Source organism: Heterocephalus glaber, unplaced genomic scaffold, assembly GCF_053883595.1.
Source record: "Heterocephalus glaber isolate CG9 unplaced genomic scaffold, H.glaber_assembly_v1.0 deba00001532, whole genome shotgun sequence".
Taxonomy (NCBI): Eukaryota; Metazoa; Chordata; class Mammalia; order Rodentia; family Bathyergidae; genus Heterocephalus; species Heterocephalus glaber.
Window position 1 is genome coordinate 27,525,882 of NW_028258330.1, and position 22,554 is coordinate 27,548,435.

The window sequence follows — 22,554 nt, forward strand, 5'->3', positions numbered from 1 at the left end:
CCAGAGTCACCCTCCTGCCCTGCCTGCTGAGCTTGGCAGGGCTCTAGTCAGACAATTCTGGCCCAACTGTCCCTAAGCACTACAGGGCCCCCTTTTTTTTCTTTTCTTTTTTTTGTAGCAGGGATCAAACTCGGAACCTTGTGCTTTCGAGGCAGGCGGTGGAACCACTGGGCTAAATCCCTAGCCGGCCATACACTCCCATTTTGTGTTGTATGTTCCCAGAGGTGGCTCCTAATGCTGCCTTTGTTCTGCTTCATTTTTCCAGGGGTCCCCTCACCTGTCCAGTTCTTTCCAATTGAGTGATGTCCTCTGCACAGTCACAGGTAGGGGTATGTCCTTGACAGGGAGTGAGCCACACCTCTGCAAGGCACAGGGCTCCTTGAGGAGGCAGCATATGTCATCTGCCAGCTCTGAGGAAGAGAAATGGACCTTTGACATTGCTGATACAACCCTACTTCTCCCCCCCTGCCCCCCGCCCCCGGCAGCTTTCCATACTTGGCAGGTTGGGGCATGGTCCCTAGAGTAACCGGACATGGCCTCAAGTTGTTATGGAGGCTGAGATCCACTCAAAGGTCATTCTGTGGTAAGTTTGAGGAGACTGCATTCACTTGGGGAGACTGGTGGACCTCTGTGGCCTCTGTTAAGAAAGTTCTTTGGGAAGAAAAGAAAGCTAAGGAATGTTGTGTCTGCATGTAGCATTGTTGGTATCCATTCTGTGGAGCAACTTGGCCAGTTTCCTAAGAGTGGTCTTTCCTTCTGCCTGACACTGCCCTGACGACCACATCTTCCAGTGTCTGTTGTACAACAGGCCCAGGAAATGCTAAGAGTCAGAATTGGAGAGAGAACTCTGCCTGCTCCTGGGCACTGATTCAAAACAACTGGTGGATGAGGCACTGGCTGAGTCCAAGGCTGGCCTGTAGCTCCTCTGTCAGTGTGGGATGAAGACCAGGTGCCCATTTTGTCACAGCACAGGGACTGGCATGGAGATAGGGTTGCTCTTCTGTATGGATAATCGCCAGCAGGTCAAGTGTCTAAGGGTGCAACTGCCTACCCCCCTAGACCCCTCATCCAGTCTTTGAGGGAGGCAAGAAAGGCCATACCAGAGTAATGGTCCACCAGGTCCTGGAGTGAGGGGAAGGTGAGGCGAGGGGAGATGTACACCCAGCCATTGTCAAGGCACTGGATCCTGTAGTGTCTGATCTGGTCCCAAGATGCAGGGCGGCTGAGTCGGACTGTAAGGGAGTAGCAGCCTGAGAAGGAAGGGATCCAGGAATGGTTCTGAGGCCCTGCTAGGACTCAGCTCCACTCAGGCAGGGGGAAGGAAAAAATGCTGTGGCCCAGGCACTGGAGAATGGTATTGGTGAGAGACAGGACAAAGACTTACTGTCTTCTTTCTACATGACATTTTCATTATATAGATAGGATCTGTAAGGAAGAGGTGGGCCTGGCACACACCGCTCTCAGTACAGGGACAGCACCTATCAGTATGAAGACTGAGGCAGCAGAAATGGTAGAATGTGCAAATCTGTGAAGTAGGTGTCAGTAAGGAGGTAAAGAAATAGAAACTCTTATCCTGCTGGCAGAAAGAGAAACTAACACAAGCCACTTTGGAAACAGTTTGTGATTTTCCTGCCTCATCCTCCCAAATGGGATTACAAATGTGCTACCACGCCCTGCTAAAACATTTTAAATTATGAGCAGGAACAAGTCACAGCAGACATTAAACATGAGCCTATTTAAGGTTTGTTTTTTTTTCTTATTCTTTTTTTTGAGACAGGATCTTGCTATGTAACCCAGGCTGGCCTCAAACTCAGTGCTCCTGCCTCAGCTTCCCAAGTGCAGGGATTACAGGTGTGCACCTCCACATCTGGTTGAACCTATTTAAAGTTGAAAAACAGCTAAGACTGTTACATCCTGTGTTGCATAGGATTACCTGTATGCCAAGGCTATAAAGAAGCATCTCAGTAATAGATACAGTAAAGCATGCAAAGGGCTTTAAAAGGATGGCTACGGTACAATTTCTTGATTTGACCAGTGAGTACATGGATATTAGCTTTACTATTCTTCTTCTTAAAAATTTGTTTCCTTTTTGAGACAGGGTCTCATTATGTAGTTCAGCCATGCCTTGAACTCATGGTGATTCTGCTCAGGCTCCTAAGTGCTAGGATTACAGGCATGTACTACCACGCTCAACTTATTCTTTTTGATTTTGGTTTTGGTGGGGGGTTTTTTTGGTACAGGGGACCAAACTCAGGACCTTGCACTTGCAAGGCAGGCTCAGCACCACTGAGCTAAATCCCTGGCCTTCAATTTATTCTTTAACCTAATCATATTCATTCCACTGATGTGTGTGATAGGATGTTTTCAGTTTTGTTTTTTCAGTTTGTTTTGGCTGTATTGGGATTATCGGCATGCCAGGTTTATTTTATATTTTTTAACTTTTTTGAGACAAGGTCTCACAGTATAGTCCAAGCTGGTCTTGAACTCACTGTGTAGCCCAGGCTAGCCTCAAACTCACGGCAATCCTCCTGCTTCAGCCACCTGAGTGCTGGGATTACAGGTGTATGCTACCATGCTTGGTACCTTCCTGGTTTAGATTTTTCTCTCTCTCTCTTATTCTCAGTACCAGGAATTGAACTCAGGATCTTGCACTTGCCAGGCAGGCGAGGCACCACTGAGCTAAATCCCCTCCCCATATATTTCTTTTTATTAATGAGCTTTATTAGGTATAATTTCTTTTCTTGCTGTTTTCCCCCCGTGCTGAAGATTGAAACCAGGGTCTTACACATGCCCAGGCACATGTTCCACTACTAAGATATATGCTTAGCCTCTAATATAATTTCTATATGCACACACCTAAACTGTACAGTTTGATAAATTTCAACAAAAAATTTTATTTTATTTATTTATTTTTTTTGGTACCAGAGATCGAACTTGGGACCATGTGCTTGCAGGGCAGGTGCCAGAACCACTGAGCTAAATCCCTGGCTCTCAACAAAAAATTTTATTTTTAAGAAGTGGCTAAAGGCAGAGGTATGTAGCTCAGTGGTAGAGCACTTGTCTAGTATCCACAATGTTCTGGATTAAAAAACAAAAAATAGGGCCGGGGATTTAGCTCAGTGGCACTGTGCCTGACTCACAAATGCAAGGTCCTGAGTTCAATTCCCGATACCAGAAAAACAAAACAAAATCACAGCAAAAAATTGCCAGAAGGACAAAGTACACAATTGAAAATAAAGGAAAAACATGTAAAATTGTATAATACATAGGCCTCCATTAGCAGATTTTTTTTTTTCCAGAAAATGATGATGCGTGGCCCAGGGATTTAGCTCAGTGGTTCCGCCACTTGCCTCGAAAGTGCAAGGACCTGAGTTCGATCCCCAGTACTAAAAAAAAAAAAAGAAAGAAAGAAAATGATGATGCATATGAAAGCATTTTATAAGCTTAAGGTAGAATCCACTTCTTTTATTTATTTATTTATTTATTTTTTCACTTCTTTCCCAAGCTACATCCCTAGCTGGAATTCATTTCTTAAGCCACCATGGGAAGAGGGTGTGAAGTGAAATAATAGTAACAAGTTATCAAACTAGATTTTATAAACCAAAACCTAAGGATACAATAAACATACCACAAATATTAAAACATAGGCTAAAAGTAAAAGATGGAAAAAGATAATATCATGCAAACAATCACAGGAAACTTGGAATAGCTATATTAATATCAGACAAAGTGGAATTTAAGACCAAGAATAATATCAGAGATAGTAGTACATACACTCTAGCACTTGGGAGGCTGAGGCAGAAGAACTGTCATGAGCTGGAGGCCAGCCTGGGGTACATAGTTTAAGGCCAGCCTGAATTACATAGTAAGACCCTGTCTCAAAAAAAAAAAAAAAAAAGAATATTATATATTATCAGAGATAAAAAGAAGACAGAAAAATCTTAAATTTGTATGCACCCAATTACAGAGATTTAAAATATATGAAGGAGGACAGGTGTGGTGGCACATGCCTGTAATCTCAGCACTTGGAGGCTGAGGCAGGAGGATCACCATGAGTTTGAGGCCAGTCTGGGCTACATGGTGAGTTCCAGGCCAGCCTAAATTACAGAGTGAGATCCTGTCTCAGAAAAACAAAACAAATATATATATTTATATGAGTATATATATATATATGAAGGAAAACTGACAGAATTGACCAGAGAAATTAGACACCCGTAAATGGCTATTTCAGTGCTCCTCACAGAAAACCAGTGGAGATAAAGAAGATTTGAACAAAACAATCACAATGAACCAGTTTGACTTAACAGACATAGAACCCTGCACCCAACAAAGTTTTCTTCCAAGTGCACCTGGAATATTCAAGATAAACTATAGTTTGGATCACAAAAACAAAAATTTTAAAGGACTGAAATCATTACAAGTATGCTCTAGAGGCAACCCACTTTCTGGGTCCCCCTTCTGTCTCTCTTAGACAGAAGCTTTCTCTCAATAAATATTTCCTACTCTTAAAAAACCAAAAGGCCGGGGATTTAGCTCAGTGGTTCCACTGTCTGCTGCACAAGCGCAAGGACCCAAGATCAATCTCCAGGACCAAAAATTTAAAAATTTAAAAATAAAATAAAAATTAAAAAACAGGGCCGGGGATTTAGCTCAGTGGTTCCAGCACCTGCCTCGAAAGCGTAAGGACCCAAGTTCGATCCCCGGTACCAAAAAAAAAAAACAACCAAAAAAAACCAAGTATGCTCTTTGACCTCAGCAGAAGTAAATTATAAGTTAATAACAAAAAGGTACTTAGCTGGCTGGCCTGTAGCCTCAGTGGTAGAATGCATGCTTGGCATGCACAAGATCATGGGTTTGATATGTAACACAAAAAAATTATGGGTTGTCAGAATCAGTGCTTAGAATTACTTTTGTAGCTTTAAATGCCTATATTAGAGAAGAAATATAAAATGATTTAAGCTTCCACTTAGAAGGAAATTTTAAAAAAAAAAAAAAAGAAGGAAATAAAAGCCAGACATGGTGGTGCACGCCTATAGTTCCAGCACTCCGAAGGTTGAAGCAGGAGGATTGCCATGAGTTCGAGGCCAGGCTGGGTTATATAGTGAGTTCAAGGACAGCCTTAACTACACAGCAAGACCTTGTCTCAAAAATAAAACAAACAGGGGCGGGGATTTAACTCAGTGGTTCCGCCCTCTCCTTGCAAGCACAAGGTCCTGAGTTCAATCCCTGGTACCAAAAATAAATAAATAAATAATAAATAAATAAAATAAACAGGGCTGGGGATTTAGCTCAATGGCACCGTGCCTCCCTCCTAAGCGAAAGGTTCTGAGTTCAATCTCCATTACTACAAAAAAAATAAAATAAAATAAACAAACAAACAAAAAGGAAGTAAAGTAGAAATAAATGATACAGCTGGGGATTTAGCTCAGTGGTCCCTCTGCCTGCCTCGTAAGCACAAGGTTCCAAGTTCAATCCCTGGTACCAAAAAAAGAAAAAAAAAAAGAAATAAATAAATGATACAGCAAATAGAAAAGAATCAATGGAACCACATTTTTTATTTTGGTATGGGGGATCGAAGTCAGGACCTCACGCTTGTGAGGCAGGCGGTGGCACCACTGAGCTAAATCCCCGGCTCTTTTTTTTTTTGAGCCAGAGTCTTGCCATGTAGTTCAGGCTGGACTCAAACTCAGTGATCCTCCTGCCTCAGCCTCCTGAGTGCTGGGATTGCAGGCATGTGCAACCATGCCTGGCCAAATGTCAATTCTTTGAAAAGATCAATAACAATTAGGCACATCTATAATCCCAATCTATAATCCCATCTATAATGCTGGGAGGCTAAGGCAGGAGGATTCCAAATTCAAGCCCAGTCTGGACAATTTGGTAATTTAGCAAGACCCTAGGACTCTTCCTCTTTTCCTTTTTCTCAAAAAAAAAAAGAGTAGAGCCAGGGATTTAGCTCAGTGGCATCATGCCTGCCTCAAAAGCAAAAGGTCCTGAGTTTGATCCTCAGTACCAAAAAAAAAAGTAAATAAAAAAGAACTGGAACCCAGGCATGGTGGTACACACCTGTAATCCCAGCACTCAGGAGGCTGAGGCAGGAGGATTGCCTTGAGTTCGAGGCCATCCTGGGCTACATAGTGAGTTCAGAGCCAGCCTGAACTACAAAGGAAACCCTGCCTCAAAAAACAAACAAACAAACAAACAAAAAAATGGAGATGTACCTCAGTGTAAAGGCTCTGGGGTTCAATCCTCAGTACTAAAAGAGGGGGGAAAAAAAGACAAAAACATTTAAGAAATCCATAACCTAATATCACTCACAAAATCCTTAACAAGCTGGACATGGTGTGCACATGCCTGTAATCCCAGCTACTTGGTTTGTTGGGAGTTTTCTGTTGTTGTTGTTTGGTACTGGGGTTCGAACTCAGGACTTTGTACTTGTGAGGCAGGCGGCAGCACCACTGAGCTAAATCCCCTGCCCTGTTTGTTTGTTTTTGAGACAGGGTCTGGCTATGTAGTTCAGGCTGGCTTTAAACTACTATGTACCCAGGGTGGCCTCAAATTTACTGTGATCCTCCTGCCTTAGTGCTGTGATTACAAATGTGTGTCACCACACCCAGCAATCCCAGCTACTTGGGAGCCTGAGGCATGAGGTTTGCAAGTTTGAGGCCAGCCTGGGCAATTTAGTGAGACCCTGTCTCAAAATAAAAAATAAAAAAGGATGGGGGATGTAGCTTAAGTGCTCCCTTGTTTCAATCCCCAATAGTCAAAAAAATAAAAAAGCATTGTTTGTAAGATAAAAATGTGAAGACAGCCCAAGTGCCAATAATACAAGTAACAAAATTTTGATACAACCATAGAATAAAAAATATACCAAAAGCCAGGCGTGGTGACCCACATCTGTAATTCCAGCCCTCAGGAGGATGAGGCAGGAGGATCACCATGAGTTGGAGGTCAGCCTGGGCTACATAGTGAGACCCTTTCTCAAAAACAAAAAATAGGGCCGGGGATTTAGCTCAGTGGTTCTACCACCTGCCTCATAAGCTCAAGGACATGAGTTCGATCCCTGGTACCAAAAAATAAAAAAATAAAACAAAACACACACACACACACACACACACACACACATAAAATGATATATGTAACTATATATTGTTAAATTTTACTTTATTTGGTTACTTAAAGATATTAAAAAATGGGCGGGGGATTTAATTTACCTCAGTGGTTCAGAGCCTGCCTGGCAAGCACAGGGTCCTGAGTTTGATCCCCGGTACCAAGAAAAAGATATAAAAAAAGAATACAAATGTAATTCACCAGATTAATATACTGAAGGAGAAAAAAAATCACTTCAAAAAATGCAAGCCAGGTGTGGCAGTGCGTGGCTGTAATTCTAGTATGTGGGAGGCTGAGGCAGATGGATTGCCACAAGTTGGAGGCCAGCCTGGGTTATGTAGTGAGTTCAAGGCCAGCCTGGACCGCATACTAAGACCTTGTCTCAAAAAAAAAAAAATGCAGAAAAATAATTTTATAGATTTAACACCCATTATGATAAAAACAAAACAGAAAACTGCAGTTACTAAGGAGAATAGTCTCCTGTTGCTACCATAACTAATTACTATCAGTTTAGTGGTTTTATGTAACATAAATGTATAGTTTTACAATTCTTGAGGTCAGAAGCCTGAAGCAGGTCTCACTGAACTGAAAAGGTGTCCACAGGGCTGGAGTCTGTGGAGGAGAATTCATTTCTTCCTCTTCTCCAGTTTCTAGAAGCCATCTGCATCCCAGCTGATGGCCCCTCTTCCATCTTCAAAGCCATTGGCATCTTCCAGTTTCTAAGTCTGACACCCCTGCCTTCCTCTTGTAAGTATCCTCGTGATTATACGGGGTACATCTGGATAATTCCAGATAATCTCCACCTCAAAACCCTTAACTTGAGGCTGAGGTGCAGCTCTGTGGGGGGAGCACTTTCCTCCCAACACCTATAGCATCTTAAAAAGGCCTCTTCTGTAGCTATAGTAACACTCCCTTCCCCAGTAATAGGGCTTGAACTCAGGGCTTCACATGTTAAGCAAGTGCTTTACCACTGAGTTACATTCCTGACCCTTAAATATATTGCTTATTAAAGCAAATCAGAGAGCTAGGCATGGTGCCTGGAATGTACAAATTCCCAGGTTCAGTTCCCAGCACAGGACAGAGGTGTTAAAGATCCTTAACTGTATGCAGACTCTTTCAATGTAAGGTAATAAATTCACAAGTTCTGGGGATTAGGACCTGGACACTTTAGGGGAGGCTCTTATTCTGCCTACTTCAGAAGGCTACTTCCTCTTGACCTTTCTGTGAAAAGTATATATCATACTAAATGGAAAAGACTGAATTTTCTCCTCATAAAAATGAGAGCAAGTTGAATATGGTGGCGCATGCCTGTAATCCCAGCACTCAGGAGGCTGAGGCAAGAGGATCATGAGTTTGAGGCCAGCCGGGGCTACACAGTGTGTTAAAAGCCAGCCTGAACTACACAGTAAGACTCTGTCTCAAAAAATTAAAAAAAAAAAAAAAAAAGAATGTAAACAAAGCAATAATGTTCTTACCACTTCTACTCAGTATTCTATTAGTGAGTGCAATAAGAAAAAATAAAAGGTATATGGATTGGAAAATAATCAATAAAACTGTCAATTTACAGGTAAGATGATCATACTAAAGTCACTTCTTTTTTTCCAGTAATGGGAATCGAACTCAGGGCCTTGTGCTTGCCAGGCAGGCATGGCACCACTGAGATATATCCCTGGCCCAAGATGATCATATATATACAAAATCCTAAGGAATCTACAAAAAAAAAAGATACTAGAACTAAAAAGTGAATTTAACAAGGTGATCCACAATCACTATATTTTGAACCCATTCTTTTTTTTTTTTTTTCCAGTACTGGGAATCCAGCTCAGGACCTCGTGGTTACCAGGCAGGCACAGCGCCACTGAGCTACATCCCCAGCCCACTATACTTTGAGAAGTGTACAGAAGGGATCTGTTTATTTTTGTTTGTTTTATTTGCCTGACTCGCGCTCCGTGCCTTTAAGAAGAGTCTCTCTTTAATCATGTAATAGCTTATCCAACTCAGGCAGGACTTGTTTCCCTCCCGGCCACATCCTGAGCATTGTTCAGGCAGGCATCATTTTAACCAGTTGATTCTTGTAGTGAATAAATTTGATAAAATTGCCATTTTTATATTTCCTGTTATAAAAATTAACCAAAAAATATCCAATTTTTGGTCATCCTATATTTAAATCATTGGACTAGTAAGGGGTTAAGTTGTACCATGACCCTAAAAAAGCCCTGTGGTTGAGAAAGGGCTGAAGATCTGAAATAGCCCCGGAAGGCTAACCAACCCAGCTGAACTTTCGGTCAAGACCTTACATCCTTTGCATGCTCTTTAGACACCTGACCCTGGCCACCATCACCACAGGTTTTTGGTTTGTTTGTTTTTTTTGGTACCAGGGATCAAACTCAGGACCCTGTGCTTGCAAGGCAAATGCAGTGCCACTGAACTAAATCCCTGGCCCAATGTACCTATTCTGCGTGAGTGGCTATTTTGTTTTTTTGTTTGTTTGTTTTGGTACCAGGGATCGAACTCAAGACCTTGTACTTCACCACAAGTATCAGAACCAGAAAGGGACGCCATGCTGGGGATCCAGCTGGTAGGCTCAGATTAAGAGGCCAGCTCTGCCACCTCATTATGGGCATGTCTTACCAAGGCCACCTGTGACTGGCCTTGGCCTGCCCTGCCACTCTGGAATCCTGCTAGTCCTTCCTGCAGAGTCCAGCCAGTCCCAGGCACCGACTGCTCTCTCAGTTCCAGGAAATCTGCTTATAGCTCAGACTGCCTGGGTTCCCACACAGAGCCACACACTGCATGGCCCCCGAGGCCCATGCTTGTTGGCTGCATCTCTAAGACACAGTCTCTGACTCGCTGATGTATTTCTTCACCTGTAAAGGGGGTAATAATGACCCTGGTCTCACCAGATTGCCATAAGAATTCGCGTGGTGCAGCAGGTAAAGCATCTGGCACAGTGGCACACAGCCAACACCCAGTACTCACTATTTGGCCTCTGGGCCTTTGCTCATGCTGTTCCTTTTCTGGGGAACATTCCTTCATAATCCCTAGCTTCCTGTGTGTGTGTGTGTGTGTGTGTGTGTGTGTGTGTGTGTGTGTGTGGTGCTGGGGCTCAGATCCAGGGGACACTGAACTACATCCCGATCTCTTTTTTATTTTTTTATTTTTATTTATTTGTTTTTTATTTTTTGGTACTGGGGATCGAACTCAGGTCCTTGCACTTGCTCAGCAGGTGGTGAAACCACTGAGCTAAATCCCTGGCTCCATCTCTTTTTTATTTTGAGATGGGGGTCTTATTAAATTGCCCAGGCTGGCCTCACACTTGTGATCCTCCTGCCTCAGGGATTACAGGTGTGCACCACAGCACCTGCCATCCCTGCCTGCCTTCTCAGATTCAATTCTACTCAGACAGTTCTTTCTAGAATGTTTTCCCTGCTTAAAAGAAATCTCAGCTTTAGGTTTGCCAGCCACCAGTGCTCCGTGGCACCAAGTAGCCCATTCTGCCATCACCTGTCTCAACCTCACCCCGTCACACAATCAGGAGCCTCCTCAAGGACAGTTCTGATTTACCCTCCCACCATCTTCCCATCTCAGCAGACCATGTCACTAAGGCCCAACCCTGGAATCACCCCTGATTGCTTCCTCTCTTGAACACCTCACATCCAACCCTCAGCCCTTTGGGGGCAGTCGGAAAGCCCTACTATCTCCATTCAGAACACATCCAGAATCTGACCACGCTTCACACAGAGGGAGCTTCCAACAACTTCCCACTTCCCTCCCACTTCAGCATTACCACCTCCAGATCCTCTCTGCAGGTCAACCTTCCTGGTCCCATTTAAAATCAGTCTGAAATCCTCACCCAGCTGGGCGTGATTGCTCACACTTGTAATCTCAGTACTCAGGAGGCTGAGGCAGGAGAACTGCTGTGAGTTAGAGGCCAGCCTGAACTACAGAGTAAGACCCTGTCTCAAAACAATAAATAAAATAAAATATAATAAAATACAAATAATAAAGTCCTCCCCTTGGACAGGCCTGCATGATCTACTCCTCGAGTCTGCTCCAGGCCCATAGGCTGCCTGCTGGTGCACCTTCTGGAGGCCTTCGTGCACACACACGGAACCTCACTGGATCCTCTTAGCAATGCTGCTGTAGGGTCTCCTCAGGGCATTTGCACTGTGGACACTTTGATTTTTTTTTTTTTTTTTTGGTACCAGGGATCAAACTCGGGTTCTTGTGCTTGCGCAGCAGGCGGCAAAACCACTGAACTAAATGCCCAGCCCAACGGTTTGATTTTTCTGTTTACTGTTCACCTGGCCAACCAGATTGTGGCAGGGACCTTGCTTTTTATATTGCCAGCTCCCTTGTATGTAAAACAGTGCCTGACAAGCTGGGCGTGGTGGACAGGCTGTTATCCCAGAACTTGGAGGCTGAGGCAGGAGGACTACATAGCAAGGTCTTATCTCCAAAAACCAAAGTAAAATAAAATAGTGCCTGAAAGACTCACAATATGTATTTATTGAAGAAATGAATGACTATCTGATAGACAGAGTTGTGATTACAAGCAGTTTTTGTTTTTTTAAAACAAGGTCTCACCATGTAGTTTGGGCTGAACTTGAATGGCCTTAAACTCCCAGAGATCCTCCTGCTGAATTTTAGGCATGCGCCACCATGCTGAGCCCTACAAGCAGTGTTTTGTTTGTTTGATTATTTTGAGGCAGGATCTTGCTATGTAGTTCAGACTGGCCTTGAACTCACAGTGTAGCCCATGCTGTCCTTGAATTCATGACGATCCTCTTGCCTCAGCCTCCTGACTGCTGGGATTACAGGCCTGTGCCACCACACCCGGCCCTACAAACAGTTTTAAGGAGCCCTCATCACCATTTGCACTCCTACTACTGTCAGTGAGTACAGATGGTATTGTGACAATTTTTTTTTTTTTGCTTTGCTTTTGAGACGGTCTTGCTATGTAACTCAGGCTCAGCTCAAACTAAATATCCTTCTGCCTCAGTCTCTCAAGTGCTGAATTCCAGGCATGCACCACGACACCCAGCTGATTGTTGAAGATACCATCGCTGAATTATTTGAAGCAAACACATATTGAGCACTTACTAGCCCCACTGGCCCTGGGAACTGAAGGTTCTTTGGGAACCAGCCCTTTGCTGAGCTGGCTGATGGAGTATGGGAGCCAGGGGTGGTAGGGAGGTAGTTTTGGTTCAGTCCTTGGCAGTCTGATGCTAAGTGAGCTGAACTTTCTTCCTGGGGTGGTGCACGGGGTAGGGTGGGGTGGGGCAGTCTATCCCAGCTCTTCAGCTTCTCTACATATATAGGTGAAGTCATTCATTCATTCATTCATTCTACAAACAGCTGCTGAGCACTTACTGCATGCTAGACACTGTGACGGGCCACACACAGGTATAAAACTGACACAGTCTAGGGAAATAACTGTATCGCCAGCACATCCCACAGTCAGGGTTTTCCTTAATGGTTTTTAAGTGTTTAGTTCTTGTATTTATGTTATCAGACTACATACTCAGATTTTGCTTGCATTTATGTATGCATGGATGTACTTTCTTTTGGTACCAGGGCTTGAACTCAGGACCTTGTACTTGCGAGGCAGGCAGCAGAACCACTGAGCTAAATCCCCAGCCCTGTATGGATGTACTTTTTTGTTTGGTTTGATTATTTTTTTTTTTTTTTTTTGAGACAGGGTCTCACTATAATAGTCCAGTCTGGCCTTGAACTCATGGTGATGCTCCTGCCTCAGCTTCCTGAGTGCTGGGATTACAGATGTGTGCCACTGTGTCTAGACACCTTTTTAAGAAGCTATAGGAGTTGAGAGCAAAAAATGGCAAACACCCTGGGTAGATGACACTGGAACCAGTCATGAAGGATAAGTGACATCTGCCTGGGGGAGCAGTGGAGGACAAGGCTTTCCAGGCTGAGGGAGGACTGTGTGTCAGAGGGCAGCACTGGACAGAACAAGTGTGTTCATGGAGTACGTGGAGAGCACAGTGATGGCTGGACACTAGGCCTAGAGGAAGATCCACAGGAAAAAGGCAAAGTACAGCACAAGGTCCCAGATTTTAGAAAGCTCCAGCAGGTCTAGGCAACATCATGTTCAGCACCTCCAGGATTAGTATTCCAACAACAAAGCCAGGAGGAGGTGCAAGGGACTGGATTAGGGCCTGGGTGTGGGAAGCGGGCCTAGCAGGACTCAGCAAACTTCTCTGCTCAGGCCTCTGAGAAGCTGCCCCTCAGGCCATTCTGATGGTAGCCTGAGGACAGGAGCCACAACTTTGACCTGGCTGGGAGAAGATGCTCAGGAAGGGTTTCCCACCTGCCAGATGGGCAGACTCAGCACCCAGGTGGCAGGAACCCTGTTTGCTCATCAATCTTCTTTACAGTGCCCAGAACAGAACAGACACAGTAGGACAGTAGGAAAGCAAGGGGGTAATGCTGTTGGGACCTGGCCCTAACCTTGGTCCTGACCTCTAGAGCAGGTTCTGGGACCTCCACAGTCTATAGTGAGTTCAAGGCCAGCCTGAATACACAGTGAGACCCATCTCAAAAAACACAGAAAGAGACATCTGGGGCCAGATGTCCAGTGTTGCTGATTCAGTAGGTGAGGGTTGGTTCTCAGCACAGCCCTTTCTAACAAATTCTCAGGTGGTGCTAATGCTGCTGGCCTGGGGACTTCATTTTGAGAACTGCTAATCAGCTGCACATTGGAATCACCTAAAGGACACTTAGAACCTGTGAGTGGCTGGACCCCACTCCCAGCTTTCTGATTTAACTGGTCAGGAATGCACCCTGGGCACTGGAATCTAAAATCCCACTCCCCAGGTGACTCGTCTACACCAAGAGTCAAGGCTGGTCCATGTGTGTTTGAGGTGAAGTAGGGCAGAAACCCCAGTGTAAGATGGGAGGGCAAACACTGTTGCATGAAAGTTTTGTTTCAGATATTGATATGTCCTGAGCCACAGCATAAAACTTTATTCTGCGGTTTGTGGTCAAAGAAACCTTGACACCAAGGCTCTGGAGGCCCAAGTGACGTCACAGACATCATATTTGAATGTACAGGAATTGTCAGGGTGCTTGTTGACAATGCCAACTCTCAAACCGTATTACAGACCCACTGAATTGGGCTGCTGGGGACAGAGGCCAGAGATTTGCTTCCTTTACAAGCTCTCTGGATGGTTCTTTTTTTTAAATTTGAAAACACAGTTCTAATCTAGAGAACCCAAGATAAAGTAACAAGAGATAAAGTCAGGGTAAGGGTGCAACTCAGGGGGAGTACATGTGCTTTGCATGTCCACGGCCCTGGGTTCCACCCCCAGCACTGAAAAAAGCAGTGGTGGTGGTGGGGACCATGTCTTTTACATGTGCATCTTGTTATTTGTATATATAATATATATAAATATTTTTATCACAAAGAAAATGTATATATAATGGAATTTTGACCTGAATCTTTAAAATATATTACTGAAGTTACACGAACAAATTTCTAGGTGAAGCATCAAAAAAATCAAACAAACAAAAAAATCAAACAAACTCAAATTGTCAGTTATTTAAAAGTTGAGGTTTTTTTTCTGGTACCAGGGATCAAACTCAGGACCTTGCAGTTGCCAGACAGGCACAGTACCACTGAGCCACATACCCGGCCCTATCTAAAACTTTTACAGGGTCTCCCTATGTAGTTCAGGCTGGCCTCAAACTCAGTGATTCTCCTACCTCAGTCTCCCAAATGCTGGGATTACAGATGTGCACCACCACCACCTGAGTAATCTAAAACTTTTTGGAAATGCCCATTAGGCATATTATGGGCTCAAAATCATTCAGAAAGAAATTAATTTATTTAACTTTAATTTACTGTCTCCCAAACTTACTTGAACCTGGAATCATCTGATATATATATAGGGAGTTAACCATTGACTCTGAGTTCCACGATCAGCTTTCTTGAGCCCCTGATCCAGATACAGCTCTGGGATTAGAGTCTGTGTGTGGATCAAGGAGCAAAGCTGGGGTCCTGAGAACACCAATCAGGCCAGGCCTACAGGTGGGAGAGTTGCCCCACTTCCCAGTGTCAGGTCATTTTCTAGGCCTGGGAAAGACATGGACAGGCTCAAGTTGGGCCTAACGCCTTGGTTTGGCCTTGAACTCCTGACAATCCTCCTGCTTCAGCCTCCCAACTGCTGGGATTATAGGTGAGCAACCTCATGCCCGGCTGTTGTCTTCAATTTTACAAGTCTAGATGACTCTGATGCACTCCTAGGTTGAAAGCCACAGTGAACTAAACAATAACACCAAACTAAATTGCTTTTTTTTGGTACTGGGGATCGAACTCAGGTCCTTGTGCTTGCAAGGCAGGCGGCAGAACCACTGAGCTAAATCCCCAGCCCTCTAAATTGATTTCTTGACCATGACTGGTCAAGAGGTTAAGCCTACAGCTTAACATGTTTCCACTGGCTTGTACACCTATGGGACAGTCATGCATGTATGGCCCTGTCGTGATTGTGTTAAACACTTCTCAAAAGGAAGCCTCAGGTAAGAGATTATATTTAGCACTGGGAAAACATCAACCTTTCTTAGAGGATTGGCATGTATCTTCCCCGTTTCATAAGAGATGCATTCTGATCTGTCCCCTTTTGGTGTTAGCCATGGGGACCTTAATCCCAGCAAATATGTGGGTCCTTAATCATTTTTTTTTTTGGTACCGGGGATCAAACTCAGGTCCTTGCGCTTGTGCAGCAGGCAGAGAAACCACTGAGCTAAATCCCCGGCCCCTTAATCCTTTTTTAAAATTTCAAATTTTTATTTTTGCGATAAGGTTTTGCTATGTATTCTATGTAGCCCAGGCTATCCTTGAACTCATGGCAATCCTCCTGCCTCAGCCTCCTGAGTGCTGGGATTATAGGTTGCACCATTATACCCAGTTTAAAATTTTTCTTTCTTGGGGGGTGGGGCAGTACTGTGGATTGAACCCAGGTCCCTTGTACTGAATTACATTTCCAGCCCTTCTTTACTTTTTATTTTGAGACAGGGTCTCACTAAACTGCTAAATTCCCCAGGCTGGGTTATAATTTGAAGTTCTCATGTCTCAGCCTCCCAAGTGCTGGGATTATAGGTGTGCACCATCACACCCGGCTCCCCCTTGTACATGTCCCTTCTTGGGACAAGGGCACAGTGGCAACAAGGGTTGGTCACTAGACTCTGGGCTGAGCCAGGGCAGAGAAGGGGTGGGGCAAGACAGCTGAGCACTTCCTGTGGCTTCTCCAGCTAGCTGGTCGGTGTGCAGGGCTCCTATCCCAGTCAGCACTGCTGCTGTGGTTTCCTGTTTGCAGCTGCTGCACTGGGGCCAGCCCCCCTTCCTGCAGTTAGCACACGGAGATATGCGGAGATATGCGACAGAGGTGCCAGTGCTGTCTGGAAATTAGCAGGAGGAGCTGGGGAGCAGTCCCCTCAGGTTGCTCGGAAGGGAAGGGGAAGAGGGGCAAAGTCAGGCTGGATGGGCCCCAGGGGGTGGGCTGGGGGGAGCCTGAGGTAGAGAACTAAGGACCCTGCCAGTTCGTCAGTCAGTTCACATTAGGGCAGGCACAGGAGATCTGCCTTCTGTCCGTGGTGCCTCTTCCCTAGGCTGTAACTGTATTTGAAATTCCCACATTACTGTCACCTGATGTCTGTCTTGGGGGCCTGGAACAAGAACATTTTGCCAAATCAGGATCCTGTTACATCTTGGGGAGGAAGGAATCCTTGGTGATTAGGGTAGGGGAATCCTGGCACTCTACGTCCAGGTACCAAAGTGTTGAATAAGCCTGAATCCCTGCTATAGGCCATTCATACCCACTTTTATTACTTTTTTGTGGTACTGGCAATTGAGCCCAGGGCCTTACACATGCTGAGCAAGTGCTCTTATCACTGAGCTACACCCTCAACCCAACTCCCTGCTTTTACAAATGCAGATTATTACCCTATTGTTGATGGGCTGTCATGGAAGCAAAACAGCAGTCAGATGCCAGACTGGCTGACTCCAAGGCTACATACCTGGCCCTTCACATTTGGCTTCCCTCTACCTACCTGTAAGTCATACCACACTTGGCTCTTGGCATTGAGTGGACAAGCACTGGCACAACTGCAAATGTCCAACACAGCTGTTCCCCGATGTGCGTGCCATGAAACGCTGGCTTCTAATGACCTGGGAGCTGCCTGAGTAAGGACCAGGTCCACTTGACTCACGTGGGGAGGGGAGGGCCGGTGCATACAGCAGCCTCTTTCCCCTCTCCGAAGCTTCCCCACAGGTTTGGAACTTGAGAAGCATTTGTTGAAAGAATGGATATGGGGGAATATTACTAGGTGCTGTATGATGAAAAGTTTCTGTGTTCCAAAGCATTTGGGAAATGCCCAGTTAGACAAAGGCAAAACCCTCAGAAGTCCTGAATTAAAATGGATTGTAATTTTTAGTGTCACAGAGATTTCAGTATCAGAGGATATGATTCTCAGTGTCCCTAACCTGCCCATTCCTTCCCCTCCATCTCTAAGCAGGTGGCCCACAAAGCAGTCACTGTCCTGAGAGCTAACCAATCTCTGCTGACTCCTACCACCCCGGGGAGAAAGTGTGAGCTTATCACTGACCTTGATCACTCCTCCTCATGTGTCCTGCAAGTGCTGCTCCCTCTCTACCCCAGAACAACTGTGCCTGGCAGCCTGTGCTCCTCCAGGAACACACTTCTCATTTCAACTCCTGCAGGAAACCTTCTTTTATTATCCCAATTAGCTGCTTTGCTCCTGCCATAATGGGCTGTCTCCATCTCCCCCAGCCCGGGCCCCACAGAGTCACATAGAAATCTTGGCTTACTGAGTGACAAGGAGTAAGGGACAGCCTGCTCTCTGTGGCTCCTCTCCTGAGACCACCCTGAGAGGGAGGCCTGGGCTGGGGCTGGGCTCACCCACCTCTCCTGGTCTGGCTTTCCCAGATGAGGAAGGCCCCTCCCGGGTTCCCAGGCAGCAACAGCAGTTCCTCAGCTTTCTCCCGGCTCAGGCCCTCATACAGCCACCTGGAGGAGCAAAGCAGTGGGACAGGGTCAGCCTGGGGGCAAGATGGGACTTTACTAGAACCCCTCCCCACTATGTGTGACCTTGACAAAGCCCTCCCTCCTTTGCTGCAGTCTGTACCCTGAAGAGCAGCCCCCCAACCCCTGGGGCTCCAGAAACCCAGGAGGATGACCTCATTGGGTCAGCCTCAGTTTTTTTGCCTGAAACCTCATTCCCAGGTGGCATGGGGGGCTATTAGAGCGATTCCAGCATTTCCTACCACTCCTCAGTTTCCCCAGCAGCTCTGTCCACCCATCTTTCCAAATCCTTCACCTTTCCAAGAACTGCCCCTCTGTTTTCTTGCCTAAAGATGTTATGCAGACTGTGCCTGTCTCTTGCATGTCCCTGTCAGAGTTTTCCACTAGATCCCAGCCACCCTCTAAACTCAGACCAGGGCATCTTCTCTGTGGGGCCTTCCTGAGTGCCTTCCACAAAGGGACAGTTTGCTAGAATTGGTTGTCATCTGCTCCTCCGGAGGACAGGGCCAGGCCTGATTCTCTTTATCCCCAGCTTCACTCAGTGCTGGGCAAAGCATAATGGAGAATGCTTGTGGGAAGAGAAAACAGGAAGGCTCCTAAGGCAGGCCGGGTGGGCACTCACCCATGGGAGACTTTGGCTACATGCACGCTGGGGACACTGTACTCTCTACCGGAAACTTGTGACAGTACTGTCCACCAGTCTCCATCCCTGGAGAGAGAAAGCAGAAGGGTACCTCCTTCAGAACAGCCAAGGCCCTGGGAACCATACCTTTGGGGTTCACAAGGAGTCCCTCAGGCTGGAGCCTTCAATCACTTTTTTCCCAGGTTTCCCCTGGCCAGGGTGGTGCAGATGGCAAGGTCCAGGGGCCTAACCCCACTTCCTCTCCCTGAAGCTGTGCTGAGCTGCTTGAAACCTACCACGGGGTCACAGTCCTGTGAGTGCTTCAACAAAGGCCTTGTGCTTTTTTGGTGAGACCCCTTCTCCCATTAGTGCATCTTCAGGTCCCCAGTGCCCCCGGACTTACTCAGAGATGATGGTCAATGGCTCTCCCAGTCTCAGAGACAGCTCTGCCTGCCCGCCTGCCGGGAAACTGCCCAGGGCCACAGCTGTGGCCTGGCACCTCTCTAGATGGAGGGACAGAGAAAAGTCACCCTCTTGGCCAGTCTTTGCTCCAGATGTGAAATCTAGTGGAGTCTGGCTCCCCTCACTCCCCCTCCCACTGGCATCTTGCAGGGAGGCCACCCTGGAATTGGAAGCTCTTCCAGCAGGCAGGCTCTGCAGAGCCTGGGGAACCCAGAGAGGTTGTGGGATCTCTGTGGAGGCCTCAAGCTCAGGTGGCAAGAGGAATGCAAGTCTTGCTAAGGTCACTTTCCAATAATGGTGGAACAAAGAAGCCTAGAAAGCCTCCTTCCCCTCCTGAAAGTCCTGGCCATGATATTTTTTTTTTTTTTTTTTTTTTTTGAGACAGGGTTTCACTTTGTAGTCCAGGCTAGCCTTGAACTTGCCATATAGCTTAGGCTGGCCTCAAGCTCGCAGCAATCCTCCTGCCTCAGCCTCCTAAGTGCTGGGATTGTTAGAGGCATGCACCACCACACCTAGCACAACATTCTCCATTTCTAACAAGCTCCCAGGCCATGCCTATATTGCTACTCTGGGGACTACACTTTGAATCTTGGGGATTACAGGCATGTGCCACCATGTCTGGCCTTCACAGAGGCTTTAAGGAAGGGATTCTGCTGCTTAGAGACTCAAAACCTATAGCTCTTTGGCTACAGCTCAGTGATAGAGTATTTGCCTAGCATTTGGAGGGCCCTGAGTTCAATCTTTAGCAACATAAACAAAAGCAAAAATCCTCCACCTCTGAGCAGGGATCAGTTTGGACCTGAACTCAAGTTCCTGAGTGTTAATGGGTTTGGACTAGCTCAGAAGGCTGGAGAAGAAAGCTCCAGAAGGCTAACAGCTGGGCCTGGGACCTTGTGATATGGAGGCCCTGGGACCTTGTGATATGGAGGCCCTGGGGTGGGCCCGGGAAATGCCACCTAAGCATGTGCTGTTGGGACAGGAGAGGAAGACTCTGGAGGCTGACAATGACCTTCTCTGCTAATGTGCTCCCCTCACTCCTGGCCTGGGTTTTCTCATTATGCCTCATGATGGGTTTCCTTTTTTTTTGGTACCGGGGATCAAACTCAGGACCTTGTGCTTTCGAGGCAGGCACCAGAACCACTGAGCTAAATCCCCAGCCCAGGTTTCCTTTCTAGGCTCCTAGAGGGGCCTGTGAAATCATGGTGGGTTGAGCTCTGTAACTCTTAGAGTACTGTGCAAGGGCCAGAGTGGCTTTCCCATGGCCTCTGTCCAGGACTGTGGGTGGAGGTCAGTGCTGCCCTGGAAGAAGAAGTGCTACCAGGCCTTTGTTCTATCCTGGCCTAGAGCAGATGTCCCCAGGGTGTGGCCCATCAAGTACTTGGCCTTCATCCTGCCACCGCTGAAGGACCTGCATGTCAGTCCCTGCGTGGATCTGTATGCATCTTACTCAGCCCTCACCACTGGCCTGGGTAGTCTCTAGTCACTCCCGCTGGGCACTGAGGTCCTGAGGCCCTGACTGGGCACTCAGTAGGGGAAGTAAGGGCACAAGTCCCAACCTTACTACCCTGTCTCACAGGTCCAGGGGGATGAGGCTGGGTAGCAGCAGCAGCAGCAGCACTCTTTGGACCCCAACTCCCTGGGAGGCTGAGGTTTAGATTGGGAGCAGTCCTGAGGATGTGGTGATGTGAGACCCAATTTTGGGCCAGGCAGCAGGCAGCTCTGTCAGCACAGGACCTGCCTCCACACCCACCTCAGAGATCAGCCTGCCCAGTCCCACAAGTTGTCCCTACGTGCATGGGGCCCTCTGGGCTGAAACCTGCCTTCAGTGGCTGCTGCATACCCCTTCACCCACACTCCACCCTCTCTGTCCTTCCTCCTGACCCTCTTCAGAAGGGTCCCTAAAAGAGAAACTGGTCAACACGTGAATTCAACAGTCAAGGTCAGTGAGAAAAGTTCATCTGTCTCCTAGGGGCTCCCAAAGGAGCCAAGGTTCCAGAGGGCCTTGGGACACCCTCTAGATGGAGCAGGGACCCATGCACTGGGGAGGGGAAGCAGATGACAGACAAGAGCTCAGGGATTGGGTGGAGGCTGAAGGGTCTGCTGCGGATGGACATGGGAAGAGTGAGACTGATTTAGAAAAAGAACCCTGGGGCTGGGGATTTAGCTCAGTGGTTTCACCTTCTTTGCCACCACAAGGACCTGAGTTCAATTCCCAGTACCAAAAAAAAAAAAAAAAAAGAAAGAAAAAGAACCCTGTTCCCACACATACGAAATGCCTGGATGTCCATACAGGGGGCTCTTCTCAGAGCCCAGGCGCTGTCCTTCTCCAACCCTTTTTTGTAGTCCAAGGCTCACCACACAGGGAAATGCCTGATGCTTGAATAAATGATTCAAGTCTTGCTGATGTCACTTTCCAATAGTGGTGGAACAAGAGGCCTTGAAGGGTGCCCTTTCCTCCTGAAAGCCTTGGCCTTGTACCCTTCAAGGCAAATCTCCCTGAATGGTCCCCACTTGACCTGGCTGCGTCATCTTCACCTTTTGTGGTACACCTACCTGACTTCCCCCTTTGCATACTCTGAGTCCCTTTGAACATACTGCTGCCAAATCTAACACAACTGGCACTGATTGTTGGTTATCTCTGAAGGCAGGTACTGTGCCTGTCTTATCCACTCCTATGTCCCCAGGTCCTATCATATGGCCTGGCACATGGTAGAGCCTCTGGAGGCTGAAGCTGGCAGCAAGGCTGAAGGATGTCTGGTTCCTAGACAGAGTTGCCCCAAACTCTTACTCCTCCCGGGCCAGAGCAGATGTGCCCAGGAAGGCCCACCCTCAGCAGCCCTGGGCATGACTCAGAGCAGCCTCAGGACTGCTGGCTGTGGCTAGATTCAGAGGAAACCAAGGTGGAGGTCTGTGTGGTTTCCCAGTCTCTTCCTGTGGGGCCTCTCAGTGTAGATGAGGTAGCTAAGAGGATCCCAGCTGCCTCCCCTACAGGTGTCAGCAGGGCTCAGGGTACCAACGGTCCTGGGGGAAACTGGTATTAAGGAAATAAGGGGCTTGGGCAGAGAAAAGGAGGGAAGACCTGCCATTGTAGGAGAATATTCTGGTTGGGGACAGCACCTGCCCAGACCCATATATCTAGCCATCTTGGCTGCATAATCTGTAGTCCAGTTTAATTGCCCTTGTCCTCCTCCTAGAAGTGCTGCTTGGCTTGGAGGGATCTTGTTGTCTATAATGTTATGGTCATCATGGCTTAGCCACAGTACTCAGACAATATTTGGTCAAACACTAGTCTAGATATTG

The 22,554-nt window shown here is 46.6% G+C and overlaps 1 protein-coding gene across 2 annotated transcripts in view; it reads right to left on the reverse strand.

Moving 5' to 3' along the window:
- The window catches only part of Sla2 (Src like adaptor 2), a 35,813-nt gene that overhangs the window by 4,258 nt on the left and 9,001 nt on the right, over nt 1–22,554 (reverse strand). Inside the window, exons 3-7 of one of the 2 annotated variants that reach the window (XM_021246936.2) lie at nt 19,196–19,295; nt 18,793–18,879; nt 18,052–18,155; nt 1,101–1,250; nt 278–410 (exon numbers count right to left, since the gene is read on the reverse strand). In XM_021246936.2, coding sequence (XP_021102595.2) covers nt 278–410; nt 1,101–1,250; nt 18,052–18,155; nt 18,793–18,879; nt 19,196–19,295 — 574 coding nt within the window. The remainder of the gene's footprint in view (nt 1–277; nt 411–1,100; nt 1,251–18,051; nt 18,156–18,792; nt 18,880–19,195; nt 19,296–22,554) is intronic. The other variant, XM_021246937.2, reaches the window with a different exon arrangement.